General features: G+C 46.5%; 1 protein-coding gene across 1 annotated transcript in view; it reads right to left on the minus strand.

Moving 5' to 3' along the window:
* The window catches only part of LOC309547843 (transmembrane protein C1orf162 homolog), a 67,976-nt gene that overhangs the window by 13,080 nt on the left and 36,177 nt on the right, over nucleotides 1-18,719 (minus strand). The window contains exons 3-5 of the mRNA XM_082247848.1: nucleotides 7,630-7,717; nucleotides 2,753-2,847; nucleotides 146-213 (exon numbers count right to left, since the gene is read on the minus strand). Of these exons, the coding sequence (XP_082103974.1) occupies nucleotides 146-213; nucleotides 2,753-2,847; nucleotides 7,630-7,717 (251 nt within the window). The remainder of the gene's footprint in view (nucleotides 1-145; nucleotides 214-2,752; nucleotides 2,848-7,629; nucleotides 7,718-18,719) is intronic.

An 18,719-nucleotide genomic window follows, 5' to 3' on the forward strand; every position in this document is an offset into this window, starting at 1 on the left:
AAGCAGAACTTAAACATTAGGCATGTACATGGGAAATGAGTTATTTAATATTACAGATATAAATAGTTATGCAGTGACATTTTTATTTATTCTCACAAAGACTAACTGTGATTGTTGGTTTATTAGATATAAAATGATTATTTACCATGTGCAGGCCAGTGGGAGGTGAAACTTCTTTACTCCTGTCTGGTGACACGGTAGGATAATGTTTCACTTACAAGAAGAAAAATAAAATATTACCAGGTTATAAGAAATAATTATCAATAAAATATTAAAACCCTGGTTAGGCTATTAAAATTAGAATGCTAGTCTAACCCTGCCCTGCCTTATCCAAAAAAAATAATATATATAATAATAATAGGGTTTGTATTTAGATACACTATTACCTCCAAATATCACAACATGTAAAAATGATTAAAAAGGTGTAATGTACTGTATATCAGCGCAACTAAATAAATAGAGTATTTAAGTATCAAAAAATATTGTGGCTGCAATATCAAAGTGGGGAATCACTACACATAAAATCAATAAATATATAAAGTGATCTAGCGCTACAATAAAGTGCTAATCACAAAAAATTGCTGCAATTTTTTGTTATTAGCACTTTATTGTAGCGCAATATCACTTTATATATTTACGTAAAAATGATGACATACCAATTAAATAATACTCTTCTTAAGGTGTAGATATCATTTTTTTAGTTCATTTTACTGTACATCTTTTAAAGCAGAACTCCACCCAAAAGGGGAAGTTTCACTTGTCTGCCTCCTCCCCCCTCTCATTTAGCACCTTTTGGGGGAGGAAGGGGAGAGTGGGTACCTGGTTTCGACAAACTGAGCTGGGAGTTCGATTCCCTTCCTTTTCCCTCAGCCTTCTGGGACACTTCACAGGTTCAAGAAGGCTGATTTACAAAGCATAGCGTGCTTTTCACATGCTCAGTAGGAAACCGGCTATGAAGTCGCAAGGATTCACTGCAAGTTTCTTTTAGTCAAGATGACGGCGCCAGCACCCGATTAGGACACCGCCGAATGCCTAAATATTGAAAGTCAGTATTTGTAGCTGCTGACTTTTCATTTTTGGGGGGAGCCTAAAGCTCCTCTTTAAGTACTTTTTTTTTGCTATTTACCTCAAATATTTATTTTACAAGTAAATTTGCAAGTGACAGGATTTATAGATCATTTATTGTGTGTGTGGTTTTTTTTTTTTTTCTTTGAAGGGGGGGGGGGGGGGTTAAAGAGGGAGCACAGCAGGAGATTTTCTTTTATTGTTCAAACAGATTGAAACTCCCTATGGCTCTGTTTGAGCACAACAGGCCAACAAGGGTAGGGAGGGAGAGATTAGTCAATCTTCTGCTCATTCTGTTCAGTTCTCTGTATAAATTAAAGCTTGAGCTATGGAACACTATAAATGACAGTATTTTTTTCAGCAAACTAAACAGTCTACAGAGCTGAGTCATCCCTATGACTAAGCCCTGTAGAGGGTGAAATTAATTAATGAAGTGGCCTGTTTTGTGATGTGTGCAGTGTGTGCTCTATGTTACTCTTGCCTGCTCAATAAACTTGACTAGAGTTCCAAGACACCATCAGTGTGCAGCCTATTTCTTTAAACCAATATGTATACTATATTCTTGATTTAGAGCCTGCAGGTAGAACGTTAAGTTATTTTAACAGACTACTCTTATTTAGTTTGCTGAAAAAAAATCCTGTGATTTATAGGGATCAATAACTCAAGCTTCAATTTACGCAGAGAACAGAATGAGCAGATAATTGACTAATTACCCCTTCCTTCCATCAGCCTATTGTGCTCAAACAGAGAACAGATCTAGGAGAAGATGGGCAGCTTTTGGAGAGGTGGAAAACACACAGATCATCTAAACCAGTATTGGACAACTTTCTTAATATAAGGGGCTTGAACAACTTTCTTAATATAAGGGGCTTGAAGTGTTGACCCCAACATCACCAAGGGGCCACACATAAATTTAAGTGAATATTTATTTCAGAACCAGCAGACATGCAGCAGGATATATTCAAAGACTATGGGTATGATACAAAAGATGGTCAATGACTGCAGACATGATAAAAGAGATATTCAGAAACTTCACACATGATACAAGAGATAACCAGGGTCTGAGGGCATGACACAATAGATGGTGAGAGACTGTGGGCATGCTATAAGACATGGTTAGAGAATGTCGACATAATACAAGAGATGGTCAGAGACTGTGGGCATGATACAAGAGATGGTCAGAGACTGTGGGCATGATACAAGAGATGGTCAGAGACTGTGGGCATGATACAAGAGATGGTCAGAGACTGCAGCAGGATACAAAAGATGGTCAGTGACTGTGGACAAGCTGCAGGAGATTGTCAGAAACTGTGAAAATGGAATAGGAGTTTTTGGAGACTAGGAACAAGCTTCAAGAGGGTCATAGGCTGGAAACATATTATACTGCTAGACATCACTGCTATACTAGGGCAATAGGGAAAGACAGATTAGTGTCTGCAAGGGTCCAAAGGGCCGGTTGGGCACCAGGGGTCTAAACAGTATACAGTCTATATACATTATTTATGTACCAAAAACGTTAAAAATACCTATTAAAAACTGTTTTTTTTAGTCCTAAGGCTAAATATATATATATATATATATATATATATATTGAAAGAAAGAAAGTACCTATAACATTACTATACATTAAAGGCAGAGCTTTAAAAATTAAGAAAGAAAGCAGTTTTCAAAAAATTATATTTTGTACCTTTTTGTTTGACCTTAATAGCACAGAAGATCAATGCAAGGATGAGCAGTGTCACTATTACTCCAGAGAAAAATGCTAATATAACCGCATTAACGCTGCAAAGAAAAATATGTGTTTTAGGCACCTACAGTCTTTAAAGCAATGTAGATTTTTATAGGTAACAATTATTCAGTAAAGCACCAGTACTATAAAATGTGAACATAAATAAAGATGTCAATGACCCTATTACAGTAGACCATTCAACACACAGGGATAATTTTCATAGCCTGGAATGCAGTATAGGTATTCCTGACCCTTCTCCGTGTTGCCCAAGCCATTTAGATTGTAAAGCATAGAATCACGTGACCAAAGGCTCTGTAAAAATCTATCCAGCTAAATCTGGATGCCATTGTATTCAATAAAGCTCACTTTCACCAATTAGTTAAAACAGATCTCCAGCCTGTCCAACATATATATATACATATATATTTTTCCCAGTGGAGACATTGTTGTGGGTTGCACACTCTTAAGGTACTCACCCACCCAGTGGATCCAGCGGTGTCCTGCAGAATTCTCTCGAAATTCTGCCCCTGTTTGTTCCTGCGCTGCCATCTTTTTAAGTGACATCATCGAGAGACCTTTTGGCCTTTCTGGGTTAAGCTGCTGGGCCTCACTATGATGCGGTGCTGGGCCCAACCCTGTCCTCCTTTCCTAATGAAGAACTATTTCACACATTGGCACAGCGGGCATATTGCAAGTCATTCGCCTAGGTGAATGATGTGCTTTGGGAGGCAGGCCTGAACTTTTCTTAAAAAAAAAAGGATAAAAAAAAAGTGCGCTCAGCATGAAGAGGACAGGTGGACAGGAGGCAAGATGTGTTTGGGGCTGAAAATTTGTTCTAGATGGATTTTCTTACTTTATCAAAATTTATGTATTTCTGTCTACTATTAGGAGTTGCTGATTGGTTCTACGTGTTCCCTTGAGTTGCTTTTGTAAATGCAGTAATGTAAACATACCATGTTGGGATATAGTAATAATGACTTTAGCCACCAGACTTAAAAGAACATAAGGCAACAACTAAATACTTTAAATGAAACACTTAACAGATGCCTTAAAGCGGTACATAGTGTTAAAGTATGGTACAATTTTCACAGAAAGTAGTAATTAAAACTACTAAAAAGGACATGACATGGAGTTACCCTGAAAACTCCACCCACAGTCTGGCATGCAGCCTGGGTGGCTAGGAAAAATAAGCCAGCGAGCTTGCCATCCCCCACCCCCTCCCCCTTTCATGTGCCAGACCACATATCTTTTAACACTGGGAGAGACACCTTGCAAAGGGGGTGGAAAAGCCTCCCACCTTGCAGAGCAACCTTGTCCCAGTGTTGAGGGACAAGGGCCTCTATCCCACCGCCAATACCCTAGGAAAAATCCTTTTAATTAATATAAACCCAGAAAGATTAAAAAAAAAAAAATAAATGAATGATGTCCCCCAATGTAAATCCATGTCAATTTTACACCGCTGGGAATCTTAGGGGACATCATTGACCAAACTTAGTCCATAGCATCATCTGGGATCCCCGGCTGTTACATCACACCAGCCAGGTATTGACTGGAGTACAGCAGATAAACATTAGTGGGTATTGGGACATTGTGAGTTACACAAGATTTACATCCCTGGGTGTTATGATTGACTTGGATTAGGTTGCTGGATATCATGATTGATGCTGGATTTCATCATGTGGGCTTCCACATACCACTATCCGGTCTGGTTTAAGAAGGGAGGGGGCACTCTTACTGCCCACCCTTTCAAAGGCCACCCAGACTAAATGCCTGGATAAGGGTGTGGGTGGAACTTTAAGAGGACCCCCCCCCCCCACACTGTTTTTTTCTTTTTTTTTTTTAATTGTATTGTCACTTTCATTTTAAGAGCAAATTCACACTAGGAGCTGCATGTGAATTGCACAGGAACATTGTGCGGTTCCTGTTCTTTTCCTGTGTGATTCGCAAACAGTTCTGTGCACTATTTTTGGAAAGACACAGCAACCAGATCACATGGTACTTTTGCATCCCAAAATAAGACTGAAAAAGGCCCTATAAATATGAAATAAAAATCAAGAACTCCCCAAAAGAAACAAAAAACCTTAACTTCCACCCCTGACACACAAGCCCTCTTTTTTTTATCAGTGGCGCTTTGCAGCAAAAATGAAATAAAATAAAAGGTTTAACCTAAAAAAAAAAAGCCCATGCAAACATACAATAAAAACCAATACATCCTCAAAATAAATGAGAAGCTTAAAATAACACCCCACATAACAGGAGCCTAACTTTTTAAAGGAAAGCCTACTGCCGAAAAAAAAAAAAAAAACATTTTACCCAAAACTTACAAAATAAAATAAAAGCCAGCATACCCCCAAAAAATTAATCGCACCCCTTAAACAAAAGTCAGTTTTTCAAAGGGAAGCCTTGCACTAAAGTAAAGATTTCTATTAATGGTAAAGCATGTTAAAACTGACTGCTGACCTCAAATTAACCAAATAAAAATTAGAAAAAGGTCTCAACAGGTCTCAAAAATAAGAAAGGCAGAAAAGTGGTTGTTTGCCCTAGCAATTAGAATTAAAGTCCTCATTCCTCATGTTCTCCCTATTGGACAGCTTTCCCTATCCTTTTCCTGCAACACCTTCCAATACAGTAGCACCATGGCTTCTCCACCTCACCCCTTTCTTTTATAGTGAGGAGGCTGGCATATAACATAGCTCCCATTATTAGCCCTTCTAAGTCAGCTGGCCAAAATTCCAAGGCATTTGCAGAACATTATGAGGTTAGTGCCCTGAACCCGAATCTCATTCCTATATGGGGTTGTTTGCCTGCCTAAGTGATCATTCATTTAATGTTTAAACTTCACCTTCTGATCTGGGCAAAATATTGTGCTCTTCATTACTAGTTTCAGCTTATATTAGGGACTTAAAGTTTTGTCCTTCCTTCCTCTTGGCCTTTTTACAGTTAAAGTGGTTCTAAAGGTAGTTTTTTTTTATCATAATGCATTCTATGCATTAAGAAAAGAAACCTTCTGTGTACAGCAACCCCCATCAGCCACCCTAATACTTACCTGAGCCAAATCCTGATCCAGCGATGTTGCACAAGAGACCTGGCTGTCCAGGACTGTCCCTTCTCATTGGCTGAGACACAGCAGCGGACGCCATTGGCTGCTGTCAATCAAAGTCAGTGAGCCAATGAGGAGAGAGAGGGTGCAGGGCGGGTGGCTCTTTGTCTGAATGGACACACAGAGCTGCGACTCGGCTGGGGTGCCCCCATAGCAAATTGCCTGCTGTGGGGGCACTCGGCAGGAGGAATGGGCCAGGAGCACCAAAGAGGGACCCGAAAAGAGGAGGATCGGGGCTGCTCTGTGCAAAACCACTGCACAGAACAGATAAGTATAACATGTTTAATATTTTTAAACAAAAAAAAAAAAACGAGACTTTAGTATCACTTTAAGCTTTGATCTTACCATTACCTTATGCAGTCTTCTGCCAGTGAAGCGAACCACAAAGCTATGGTTTGGGGGTAATATTGTAGCAAAATGTGAATTATCTAACATGAGTACAAAATAAGCACCAGATACTCTTTTTAGTCTAAACGCACAAGAGTCTATGCCTATTGCTAGTTATGACATATTTCCTTTCATTCGTACTGTATACTGTCAACATAATCTGCAGTACTTTACAATTTCAGGTAAGATATGCATATACCGTAGACAAGAATTGCCTGAAAAAGATGTGCATTTATTTATTTAATTATTTATTTAAAAAGGTGAACTATGTGTTTGAAACTAATGGTGCACCGAAATGAAAATTTCCAGTGCCAAAACCGAAACCTAAAATTTAGGATACAGTTGGTCAAAAATTGAAACCGAAATGGACAGGTTTTTTAAAAAAAAATTAGAATTGAATTATTGTGGCTGGCGTTTTTGCATTGAAGTCAATGGAATGCCATTTTGGATTGAAGTCAATGGGACGCAGCATGCCATTATCAACAGCTTTTTTTTTTTTTTTTTTATATCGGCAAAACAACAATAACCCTATTTTTGGCTGATAATTTTTGATGCCCGATATATCGGTGCATCTCTATTTGAAATATACATTTATAGTGAAGAAAATCTATTGGCATGGACAATGACTTACAGAAGACACAGAGATATGACAAAATGAGCCTTGCTGAGGGGCATTCTTGGCTCAGGCTCCGGAACTCTGGTTTGGGTTTCCAGCTATTGGCCTGGGATGCTTTATATTATTGGACCGTTGGTGGGAGCCTGTTGGTTTCCTCTTTTGGGGAGGGAGGCTGGAGGGGGCTTCACCCTTTCGTGGACACAGTTTGTGCCCATTCTGGGTGTCTGGGGGGGGGGGGGGGAGCCCTCTGCTGGCTGATATCTTATTGGAGCTTGGTGAGTCCTCTGGACTCTTAATGTATCTCCTATTGAGGGGACTGCAACTGTTGGGATTTAATAAATTTTGCTGTTTATTTTTATCACTGACTGCCTAGGTGCTAATACTGTTAGGAGTCATGTTTTGTTCTGTATTGTCCGGGTACAGGATGCCTTTTCGCAGGTTACCCCCTTTCTTTTGCCTCTATTTTCTACATTTTCTATTTTATGTTTTACAACTGCCATATGTTGTTTAAAATCAATAAAAAACTATTGAATACTAAAATGAGCCTTGCCTAGCTTTGGTAATACTCCAAGTCCTTTGGGGAACAGCTGAAAGACTGTATAGACTAGAGCGAACTTTAGAAGCAATAAAAGCCCATACACAGAGTTTCTTTGATTATTGAAAATGTATTTTTTTGTGTATTTGCTATATTAACTTGACCTGTTCATCCAGTTCTTCCAGTGCTACATGTACCTGCAGTTTTCCAGAAGGTGTCCACTGGAACTCGATTCGATTGCTGTTCGAGTGGTTGTGTAAGTGACAGTTGTAGTAGTGCTTCTTTCTAGAATAAAGTAATATAGCTTTTCATATGAAATTCAAAGGATACCAAAACATTACAATATCTAGATAACTATAAAAGTAAATTGTTGACATTTTAAAATATTAACAGATGTATAAATGCACAAAAGTGAGTACACCCCTCACATTTTTGGAAATATTTTATTGTATCTTTTCATGTGACTACACTGAAGAAATGACATTTTGCTACAATGTGAGTGTACAGCTTGTATAACAGTGTACATTTTCTGTCCCCTCAAAATAACTCAACACACAGCCATTAATGTCTAAACCGCTGGCAACATAAGTGAATACACCCCTAAGTGAAAATGTCCAAATTGGGCCCAATTAGCCATTTTCCCTCCCCAGTGTCATGTGACTTGCTAGTGTTACAAGGTCTCAGGTGTGAATGGGGAGCAGGTGTGTTAAATTTGGTGTTATCTCTCTCACTCTCTCATACTGGTCACTGGAAGTTCAACATGGCATCTCATGGCAAAGAACTCTCTGAGGATCTGAAAAATAGAATCGCTGCTCTACATAAAGATGGCCTAGGCTAAAAGAAGATTGCCAAGACCCTGAAACTGAGCTGCAGCATGGTGTCCAAGACCATACAGCGGTTTAAGAGGACAGGTTCCACTTAGAACAGGTCTCGCCATGATCAACCAAAGAAGTTGAGTGCATATGCTCAGCGTCATATCCAGAGGTTGTCTTTGGAAATCAAACGTATGAAGGGATGGGGGTCAGCCTGTCAGTGCTCAGACCATACACCGCACACTGCATCAAATTGGTCTGCATGGCTATCGTCCCGGAAGGAAGCCTCTTCTAAAGATGATGCACAAGAAAGCCTGCAAACAGTTTGCTGAAGGCAAGCAGACTAAGGACATGAATTACTGGAACCATGTCCTGTGGTCTGATGAGACCAAGACAAACCTATTTTGCTCAGATGGTGTCAAGCATGTGTGGTGGCAACCAGGTGAGGCGTACAAAGACAAGTGTGTCTTGCCTACAGTCAAGCATAGTGGTGGGAGTGTCATGGTCACACAGCCGCCTATTTAGTTCATGGCCGGCGGGGCGGAACCCAGACATCAGCTGACCTGTCTTAGGGAAGTTGTGACTCACAGCCAGTAGGAGACCCCATCTCGGGACAGATGATGCAGGCTGCTGCCTGACACGTTGAAGGAGCCAGGAAAAAGTGCCAGAAATGTTATCCCCAAGGTAAGAACCTCCCTCTCCTGTCCACATGGCTGCATCCCCCTCCTCTCCACCTGGCTGCACCCCCTCCTCTCCACCTGGCTGCATCCCCCTCCTCTCCACCTGGTTGTATCCCCCCTCCTCTCCACCTGGCTGCATCCCCCTCCTCTCCACCTGGCTGCATCCCCCTCCTCTCCACCTGGCTGCATCCCCCTCTTTTCCAACTGGCTGCATCCCTCCTCCTCTCCACCTGGCTGCATCCCTCCTCCTCTCCAGCTGGCTGCATCCCTCCTCCTCTCCACCTGGCTGCACCCCCCTCCTCTCCACATGGCTGCATCCCCCCTCCTCTCCACCTGGCTGCACCCCCCTCCTCTCCACCTGGCTGCATCCCCCTCCTCTCCACCTGGTTGCATCCCCCCTCCTCTCCACCTGGCTGCATCCCTCTCCTCTCCACCTGGTTGCACCCCCTCCTCTCCACCTGGCTGCACCCCCTCCTCTCCACCTGGCTGCAATCCCCCCTCCTCTCCACCTGGCTGCATTCCCCCCTCCTCTCCACCTGGCTGCACCCCCCTCCTGTCCACCTGGCTGCATCCCCCTCCTCTCCACCTGGCTGCACCCCCCTCCTCTCCACCTGGCTGCATCCCCTCCTCTCCACCTGGCTGCACCCCCCTCCTCTCCACCTGGCTGGAATCCCCCCTCCTCTCCACCTGGCTGCATCCCCCCTCCTCTCCACCTGGCTGCATCCCCCTCCTCTCCACCTGGCTGCATCCCCCTCCTCTCCACCTGGCTGCAATCCCCCCTCCTCTCCACATTGCTGCACCCCCTCCTCTCCACCTGGCTGCAATCCCCCCTCCTCTCCACCTGGCTGCATTCCCCCCTCCTCTTCACCTGGCTGCACCCCCCTCCTCTCCACCTGGCTGCACCCCCCTCCTGTCCACCTGGCTGCATCCCCCTCCTCTCCACCTGGCAGCACCCCCCTCCTCTCCACCTGGCTGCACCCCCCTCCTCTCCACCTGGCTGCATCCCCTCCTCTCCACCTGGCTGCACCCCCCTCCTCTCCACCTGGCTGGAATCCCCCCTCCTCTCCACCTGGCTGCATCCCCCCTCCTCTCAACCTGGCTGCATCCCCCTCCTCTCCATCTGGCTGCATCCCCCTCCTCTCCACCTGGATGCACCCCTCCTCTCCACCTGGCTGCAATCCCCCCTCCTCTCCACATTGCTGCACCCCCCTCCTCTCCACCTGGCTGCCTCCCCCCTCCTCTCCACCTGGCTGCATCCCCCTCCTCTCCACCTGGCTGCACCCCCCTCCTCTCCACCTGGCTGCAATCCCCCCTCCTCTGCACCTGGCTGCATCCCTCTCCTCTGCACCTGGCTGCAATTCCCCCTCCTCTGCACCTGGCTGCCATCCCCCTCCTCTGCACCTGGCTGCCATCCCCCCTCCTCTCCACCTGGCTGCCATCCCCCTCCTCTCCACCTGGATGCACCCCCCCCCTCCACCTGGCTGCACCTCCCCTCTCCTGTCCACCTCCCACCCTCCAGCTGCACCCCCTCTCCTGTCCACTGGTCTCCTCTCACCTGACTGCACCCCCCCTCTCCTGTCCACCTGGCTGCGCACCCCCCCCCCCTCTCCACCTGGCTGCACTCCCCCCCCTCTCCACCTGGCTGCACTCCTCCCTCCTCTCCACTTGGCTGCGCACCCTCCCCTCCTCTCCACCTGGCTGCACCCCCCTCTCCTGTCCACCGGTCTCCTCCCACCTTGCTGCACCCCCCTCTCCTGTCCACCGGTCTCCTCCCACCTGGCTGCACCCCCCCCCTCTCCTGTCCACCTGGCTTTGTCCTTCCCCCACCTAGCTGCACCCCCCTCTCCTGTCCATCTGGCTCTGTCCTCCCACCACCTGGCTGCACCCCCCTTTCCTGTCCACCTGGCTGCACCCCCCTCTCCTGTCCACCGGTCTCCTCCCACCTGGCTGCACCCCCTCTCCTGTCCACCTGGCTCTGTCCTTCCCCCCACCTGGCTACACCTCCCTCCACTCATGTCCAACTGGCTGAATCCCCTCCCCCCTCCTGTCCACCTGAATGCCCCCCTCCCATCCACCTGGCTCTGACCTCCTACTACCTGGCTGCACCTCCCCTCTCCTGTCCACCTGGTTCCATCCTTCCCCCACCTGGCTGCACCCCCTTCTCCTGTCCACTGGTTTCCTGCCACCTTGCTGCACCCCCTCTCCTGTCCACCTGGCTCTGTCCCCCCGCCCCCACCTGGCTGCACCCCTCTCTCCTGTCCACTGGTCTCCTCCCACCTGGCTGCACCCCCCTCCTCTCCTGTCCAACTGGCTGAATGCCCCTCTCCTCCTGTCAACCTGGCTCTGCCCTCCCACTACTTGGCTTCACCCCCCTCTCCTGACCATCTGGCTGCATCCTTGTACCCCGCCCCTCCTGTCCACCTGGCTCCATCCATCCCTCACCTGGCTGCACTCCCTTCTCCTGTCGACCGGTCTCCTTCCATCTGGCTGCACCCCTCCTCTCCTGTCCACCTGGCTGCATCCCCCCCGTCCACCTGGCTGCACCTCCCCTCCCCATGTCCACCTCCCACCCCCAGCTGCGCCCCATCTCCTGTCCACTGGTCTCCTCTCACCTGACTGCACCCCCTCCTCTCCTGTCAACCTGGCTGAATCCCCCCCCCTCTCCTGTCCACCTAGCTCTGCCCTCCAACTACCTGGCTGCATCCCCCCCTTTCCTGTCCACCTGGCTATGCCCTTCCTATACCTGGCTGCCCCCTCCCTCTCCTGTCCACCTGGCTGCATTCCCCCTCCTCCTGGCTGCATCCCCCCTCTCCTGTCCACCTGTTTCTGTCCCCCCCCCTACCTGGCTGTACCCTCTTCTATCCTGTCTACCTGGCACCCTCCTGTCCCCTGGAAAGGATGGCGGAAGCTTCATGGACATCCATCCGCTGAGCCTTCCTCGTCAGCAAAGACCAGGAAGTGATGTGTATGATGTCACTTACTGGACCGGTGTTCCGTGAGAATTACCTACCCGTGAGAAAAACCTACCCCTCATCACTTCCGGTGCACGGCACTGTATGTAATGCAGCGGTTACATTAAAACAGCTGTGCTGCAATACGAGTCATTCTCCGCTCCTGTCCCTGTCACTTCCCTGATCTCGGCAAGTAAATATAAAAGCGGCGGCGGCGGGTGTATGAAAACATAAATAACGGAGCCGAGAGCCGCTTTTATATTTACTAGCCCAGATCATGAAAGTGACAGGGACAGGAGCGGAGATGACTCGTATTGCAGCCCAGCTGTTTTATGTAACCGCCGCGTGGGTAGGTTTTTTTCACGGTACACCGTGATCTTTTCATACTAGTGCGCATGCACACTAGTCTGATCCTCAGCTCTTCCATTAGGTATCCGGGGCTGTGAGCATGCGCACTGCTGCGCTGCTCAGCTGTTCCTGGCAGGAAGTGACGAGGGTAGGTTTTTCTCACGGGGTAGGTAATTCTCACGTTACACCGGTACAGCCATTCTACAGGAGCTGTGCTCAGGGAAGCAGCTCATGAAACACCATCTGTGTTCCATCAGCTGTAGCCGAGTACAGAGGAGACATCCAGGGTCTAATAGACCCTGAATGTCTGATAAAGAGTACCTGTCACCTACATGCTATCACATAGGGGGGCTATTGGTCCCCTTTGTAATGGCAATAAAAGTTGTGTAAAAAAAAAAAAAAAAGAATATCAAATTTATAAAAAGTTTTAAACATTTAAAGAGACAGATAAAAAACAAAACAATGTGATTGCCCTACACATGTTATGTATCCCTGAGCTTGCCAGAGTGAGAGCAATAATTCTAGCATCAGAACTACTGCATAACACTAATCTTTTAAAAACGTTGCCTATAAATAAAATATAGGGACCTGAAGTTTTTCACTGTTTCATGGGTGAACACATGCAAAGCCCCTATAGGTCATCAGTTTAGTGTATTGCAGGAGTTCTGGTGCTAGAATTATTTAATTTATTTTGATTTTCTTTCTTTTTTTTTTTGGGGGGGGGGGCGCAAGTAGCTGTTCTTGCCTAGGGCGCAAAATAGTCTAGCACCGGCCCTGTCTGGGGAGGCAAATCCATGGGGACACGCACAGACCTCTACAGGCTAGACAATGGCACCTTGACTGCCATTAGGTATTGGGATGAAATCTTTTGACCATTTGTCACGAGGGCTGCATACTCTCACCCTCATGTGGTGAGAGTATGCAGCCAGTTCCTGGAGGATGAAGGAATTAATACCATTGAATGGCTCCCACGCTCTCCTGACCTAAATCCAAAAGAACACCTCTGGGACATTATGTTTTGGTCCATCTGACACCACCAGGTTGCACCCCAGTTTGTTCAGGAGCTCAGTGATGCCTTGGTCCAGATCTGGGAGGAAATACCCCAAGATACCATCCGTCATCTCAAAATGAGCATACCCCGACGTTGTCAGGCATGCATACAAGCACATAGGGGTGATACAAGCTGCTGAGTGCCATTTTAAGTTGCTGCAATTACATTTTTTGAAGTCAGCCCTCTGTAGGTTGATAATTTTCATTTCCATCAAACAGTGTGGCATCCTTTTCTTCCTAACACATTACCCAGTCCATATCAGTATAAATATCCAGCGTGATATTTTTCCACATTGAGATCTGATTTTTCAAAGTGTTCCTTTAATTTTTTTGAGCAGTGTAGTAACTGCTTCCAGTAAATTTAGGCACTTTTCAGTTTCAGAATACTTTATTCAGATTCAGAATACTTTATTAATCCCAAAGGGAAATTATTAAGTATAAGAAGTGAGCAATGCCCTGCATGCTTGGCATGGCACTCTTAAGAGGTTGAACATAATGACTTGTAATTCAGTCTCTTCTTCTAAGTAGGGCAAATGTATTCTTTTTCAATTGATATGTAAAAATACTGCACTTTTCCCTCCAATATACAGAACCTTTTTTCCTTAATATACAAAACTTTTCTTTGAAAATGCTATAGACTAGTTAACCATTTTTTAGTATGTCAGTTAGCCATGCAATCCAGAATAAAAGTTACACTAAACAAGTGTACAGACTCTCAAAAGGGGCATACAAGGAAATAGTGTACAAATTTCACATGACTTATTTATAAAAAAAAAAGGCCTGTACATACTGTATAAACAGCATATCTGCCTCTGACAAAAGCTAATGCAAAATATATAGCAGTCATTTTTTTTTACATAGACATAAGAAGGAACTGTTTGAAATAAATGAAATACCTAAGTTTAGTTGCAGAAACAACATATTCATTGTTTAGATCAAGAATTATATAGGATGTGACCCAATATGTCATAGTTATTACTTGGCACATACTGCTGTAACCGGGGCTGCTGATAGGGGGGGGGGGGGGCGACCAGTCCTCTTGTAGGGGGCCCAAATACACAGGGCGGCCAACACAAGAAGGGGTATTAGTGATGAACGACATTTACAGAAATCTTCCTCCAGCAGCTGAAAGCTGATCTCTCCCCCTCTCCCTGCTGCCAGCTTTTATCTGCTGAGAAAGAGACAGTTGTCCCTTACTAATCCCCCTCTATGTGTGCCCCCCCCCTCCCAGCCCTGGCTCTAATGTTAGCTCTGCTCCTGAGTTTGTTATCTCTGTAACGTTGTTTCTTTCCCTGCAGTTCAACCTATACGCCTTGTCCCAGCCTGTATATTTTTTTTCATCTCTTTTCCCCATTATTCTGTCTTCCTGACACAGTCACAGCTGATCAGCTGCATTCCCATGGGGTGAAGAATTTACTGTTACACCAGTTCCATAGCTGCCTGTTATCTTTTCCTAGTGAAGTTTAGTGTGCTTTATGTAGCTGGGCTTCCCACTCCTTTCCCTCAGACTGCTTCCTGACCTATGCAACTTTGTTTCTTCTCCCCTATACTGTTGTTCCCTCTGCATCCATGTATCAACTCCTTCTATTTACCCATTTACTAACTGATCTGGCTGTAGTAAACTGCATTTTTTATCTTGTATCTACAGGTAAGCCTATAATAGGGCTTACCTGTAGGTTCAGTGAATATCTCCTAAACGTAGCAGCTGGTGATGGCACCAGCGCATGTGCACTGCGCTCTCAATGGATGACATACCATCCATTGAGGTATAGATAGCTGCTAAATTCTGACAAATATTGCCCACATCCCTGAATTCTAGATTCTGTATGTAGGACCCCCTAATATAGGATTTTTTAGGGCAACAAGTAATACCAGAATGGTTAAAAATATACACATTTTAATTTCCATTTACAAAGTGACAATACATTACATAGATTCCATAAAAATAACATAACATAGCATAGCGGTTGACAAATATGGTATTGTTGTGTGAGCAAAACCTCAAAACAAGTGTAGTAATAGAGCTGTGAGCCCTGAAGTTGACTGTAATAACAGAGATGGGGACCCACAGTGTAATCTATATTAATAAAACCCAAGTGTCCCTGCGTCCAGATTCCAAAATCCCTGTGTCCGTGGAAATGCGCTACTGCGCATGTGCCGCACGGACAGCCAATGGGACGCAGAGCCTGGCGCTGGGTGGGCGTGTATATGAGCGGATCCCCGCCCACCTTTTAACATTCCCTTCAGATGTGGAAAGAAACGTACCTGTGGTGGAGAAGACCACGGCTCCGGTATGGAGAACACCGCAGCTTCTGTCTGATAATGCCATTCTGAATTCGTAAGTGCTGGGGAGGCAGGAGGCGGAGTTCCGATCAGTTGCATTCGATTTAAAAATGGCGCCACCCGGCGCCAACATGTCACTGCGCATGTGCCACTGCAAGGTAAAAGCCGTACGCGTTCGGCTATTCCCGGGAATAGCCGAACGTATTCGAGCTTTCCCGAGCGGCGGCGAATGCGCAATGACGTGTTGGCGCCGGGTGGCGCCATTTTTAAATCTAAGGCAACTGATCGGAACTCCGCCTCCCGCCTCCCGCCTCCCCAGCACTTACGAATTCAGAACGGCCCTCATACCGCACCATTATCGGGGGTGACCCCCAACACCCGGCACCCGGCCTCCGACACCGAGGAGCTCCCCCATCCTACACAGGTCAGTCTTACTCCCCAGCAAATATCAGGAACAGGTAAGTGAGACTCCTCCACTGCCACACTGCCTGCCATTATGCGGGGCTGCAGGCATACTACAAGAGATGCAGTGCTGCAGGCATGGTACTCCTGTACCATGCCTGCAGCACTGCATCTCCTGTAGTATGCCTGCAGCCCCGCATTCCCCTGTACCATGTCTGCAGCCCCGCATTCCCCTGTACCATGTCCGCAGCCCGCATTCCCCTGTACCATGTCCGCAGCCCCGCATTCCCCTGTACCATGTCCGCAGCCCTGCATTCCCCTGTACCATGTCCGCAGCCTCGCATTCCCCTGTACCATGTCCGTAGCCCCGCATTCTCCTCTACCATGTCCACAGCCCCGTATTCCCCTGTACCATGTCCGCAGCCCCGCATTCCCCTATACCATGTCCGCAGCCCCGCATTCCCCTGTACCATGTCCACAGCCCCGCATTCCCCTGTACCATGTCCGCAGCCCCGCATTCCCCTGTACCATGTCCGCAGCCCCGCATTCCCCTGTACCATGTCCGCAGCCCCGCATTCTTCTGTACCATGTCCGCAGCCCCGCATTCCCATGTACTATGTCCGCAGCCCCGCATTCCCCTCTACCATGTCCGCAGCCCCGCATTCCCCTGTACCATGTCCGCAGCCCCGCATTCCCCTGTACCATGTCCGCAGCCCCGCATTCTCCTGTACCATGTCCACAGCCCCGCATTCCCCTGTACCATGTCCGCAGCCCCGCATTCCCCTATACCATGTCCGCAGCCCCGCATTCCCCTGTACCATGTCCACAGCCCCGCATTCCCCTGTACCATGTCCGCAGCCCCGCATTCCCCTGTACCATGTCCGCAGCCCCGTATTCCCCTGTACCATGTCCGCAGCCCCGCATTCCCCTGTACCATGTCCGCAGCCCCGCATTCCCCTGTGCCATGTCCGCAGCCCCGCATTCTTCTGTACCATGTCCGCAGCCCCGCATTCCCGTGTACCATGTCCGGAGCCCCACATTCTCCTGTACCATGTCCGCAGCCCCGCATTCTCCTGTACCCATCCTACACAGGTCAGTGTGACTTACTTCTGGGGCACCTGACATGTTGCCCGCCCCCAGTCCCAACGCCTGTCTGTGGGGTACATGCGCAGTAGCGCAATCCCACAGACACAGGGACGGACGCAGAGACACTTGCATATTATTAATATAGAATAGATATCCTACATACACCCCAGTCGGACGGCCGGCCAAAACTCTTAAAGCGGCGGGTGTGCGCGGGCACGCGGCGGGTACGCACTCCCACGCAAGAGCCGCTCGGTCAGCTCTGCACGTGTCTCTGTTGCTAGGGCAACAGGGACGCTATGTGCAGAGCTGGCTATGTCATGCAACTCTCGCGTTGTTAGAAAAAAAAAAGAGATAAGCGAGAGCCGCTCAGTCAGCCATATGTTCTAGCGCCCGTTAATTTAACGGGCTTAATGTCTAGTGATTCAATAAAAGATGTATTCTAACATGATGGTTTATTAAATACAATATAGTTGTAAAAGCGTAACCTCAAATCAACTGTGATGACAGAAATGGGAACCTCTGATGACAGAGATATGAACCCGCGTTTCAAAAGATCATGCATTCTTCTTCTTCATTCCCACAGGTACTCTGGCTGTGTGAAGGAGGGGATTGGACTGAAGCATCTGTCATTCTATGGGGATGCAGCTCCTGCACGAAGACAGCCGCAGGCCCTAATTGGACAGGTGTGCAGGTGAGTGGCCCCCAAATGCACATTGTGTTTGGGCTGTACACCTGCATCCCCATGAATGTCAAATTAGGACCTGCAGCTGTGTTCATACAGCTCAAGGTGGCCACCTAAATGAACCACTGATTCACATTGTACAGACCATAGCACCCATGTGCATGAGCCACAAGACCTCATTCATACACACAGATTTATTTATCAACTCAGTTTCATATTTTAGATTTAGCAGGAATTCTGTGAGATATGTTATATTTGTGTCTGCTAGTAATACGTTTATTGTATTTTTATTGAAATATAGCTTTAATGTTTTCTTGGGGGTGGGGGGGCTGTCAGGTAGTCTGTACGGGGCCCTGAGATTTCTATCAGCAGCCCTGTCTGTAACACATGCTGCTGTTTCATCATTCTTGTCTTGAAATTGTTCCCAGTATAGACACTGGGAACAATGGTTTTCATAAGACTAAGTTTTAGACAGGATGTGAAACCGTAAAATGTGAAGTAAAGAGGATTAACAAATCATACATTTAGTAAACATTTAAACCACAAATAAAAGCTAGCTTACAGAGAGAAAACTAGAAGTATGTTCTTAAAGAAGCAAAGTATGAAATGATAAATGTTACTTTTAGCCAGGGCTTTTTTTCACACTACATTCCTATTTTTACTATAGCAGCTGCATTCTGACACACATATACAATTGCCCATTTCCGAAAATGATCAACTTGAACCATTGGTGCGAGGGATATACTCCAAGTATATATACCCTACACTCTCCCAATGAGGCCTGCTTGATTTGTGACAAGAGATCCATTTGCAGAAACAAAAATTCCCCTGCAGATAATATAGTATCCGAAGTAGGTGGATCTTTGGACTCATCAATCATTCGGGGCAAGGTATCAGGTTTGACATTCTTTGATCCTGGCCTGTAGGTTATATGAAACATAAATCTGGAAAAAAAAAAGTGCTCACCTGGCCTGACGTTGCTTCAAGCGTTTG

The sequence above is a fragment of the Pelophylax lessonae genome (genome assembly GCF_965119305.1).
Source record: "Pelophylax lessonae genome assembly, chromosome: 2".
NCBI lineage: Eukaryota > Metazoa > Chordata > Amphibia > Anura > Ranidae > Pelophylax > Pelophylax lessonae.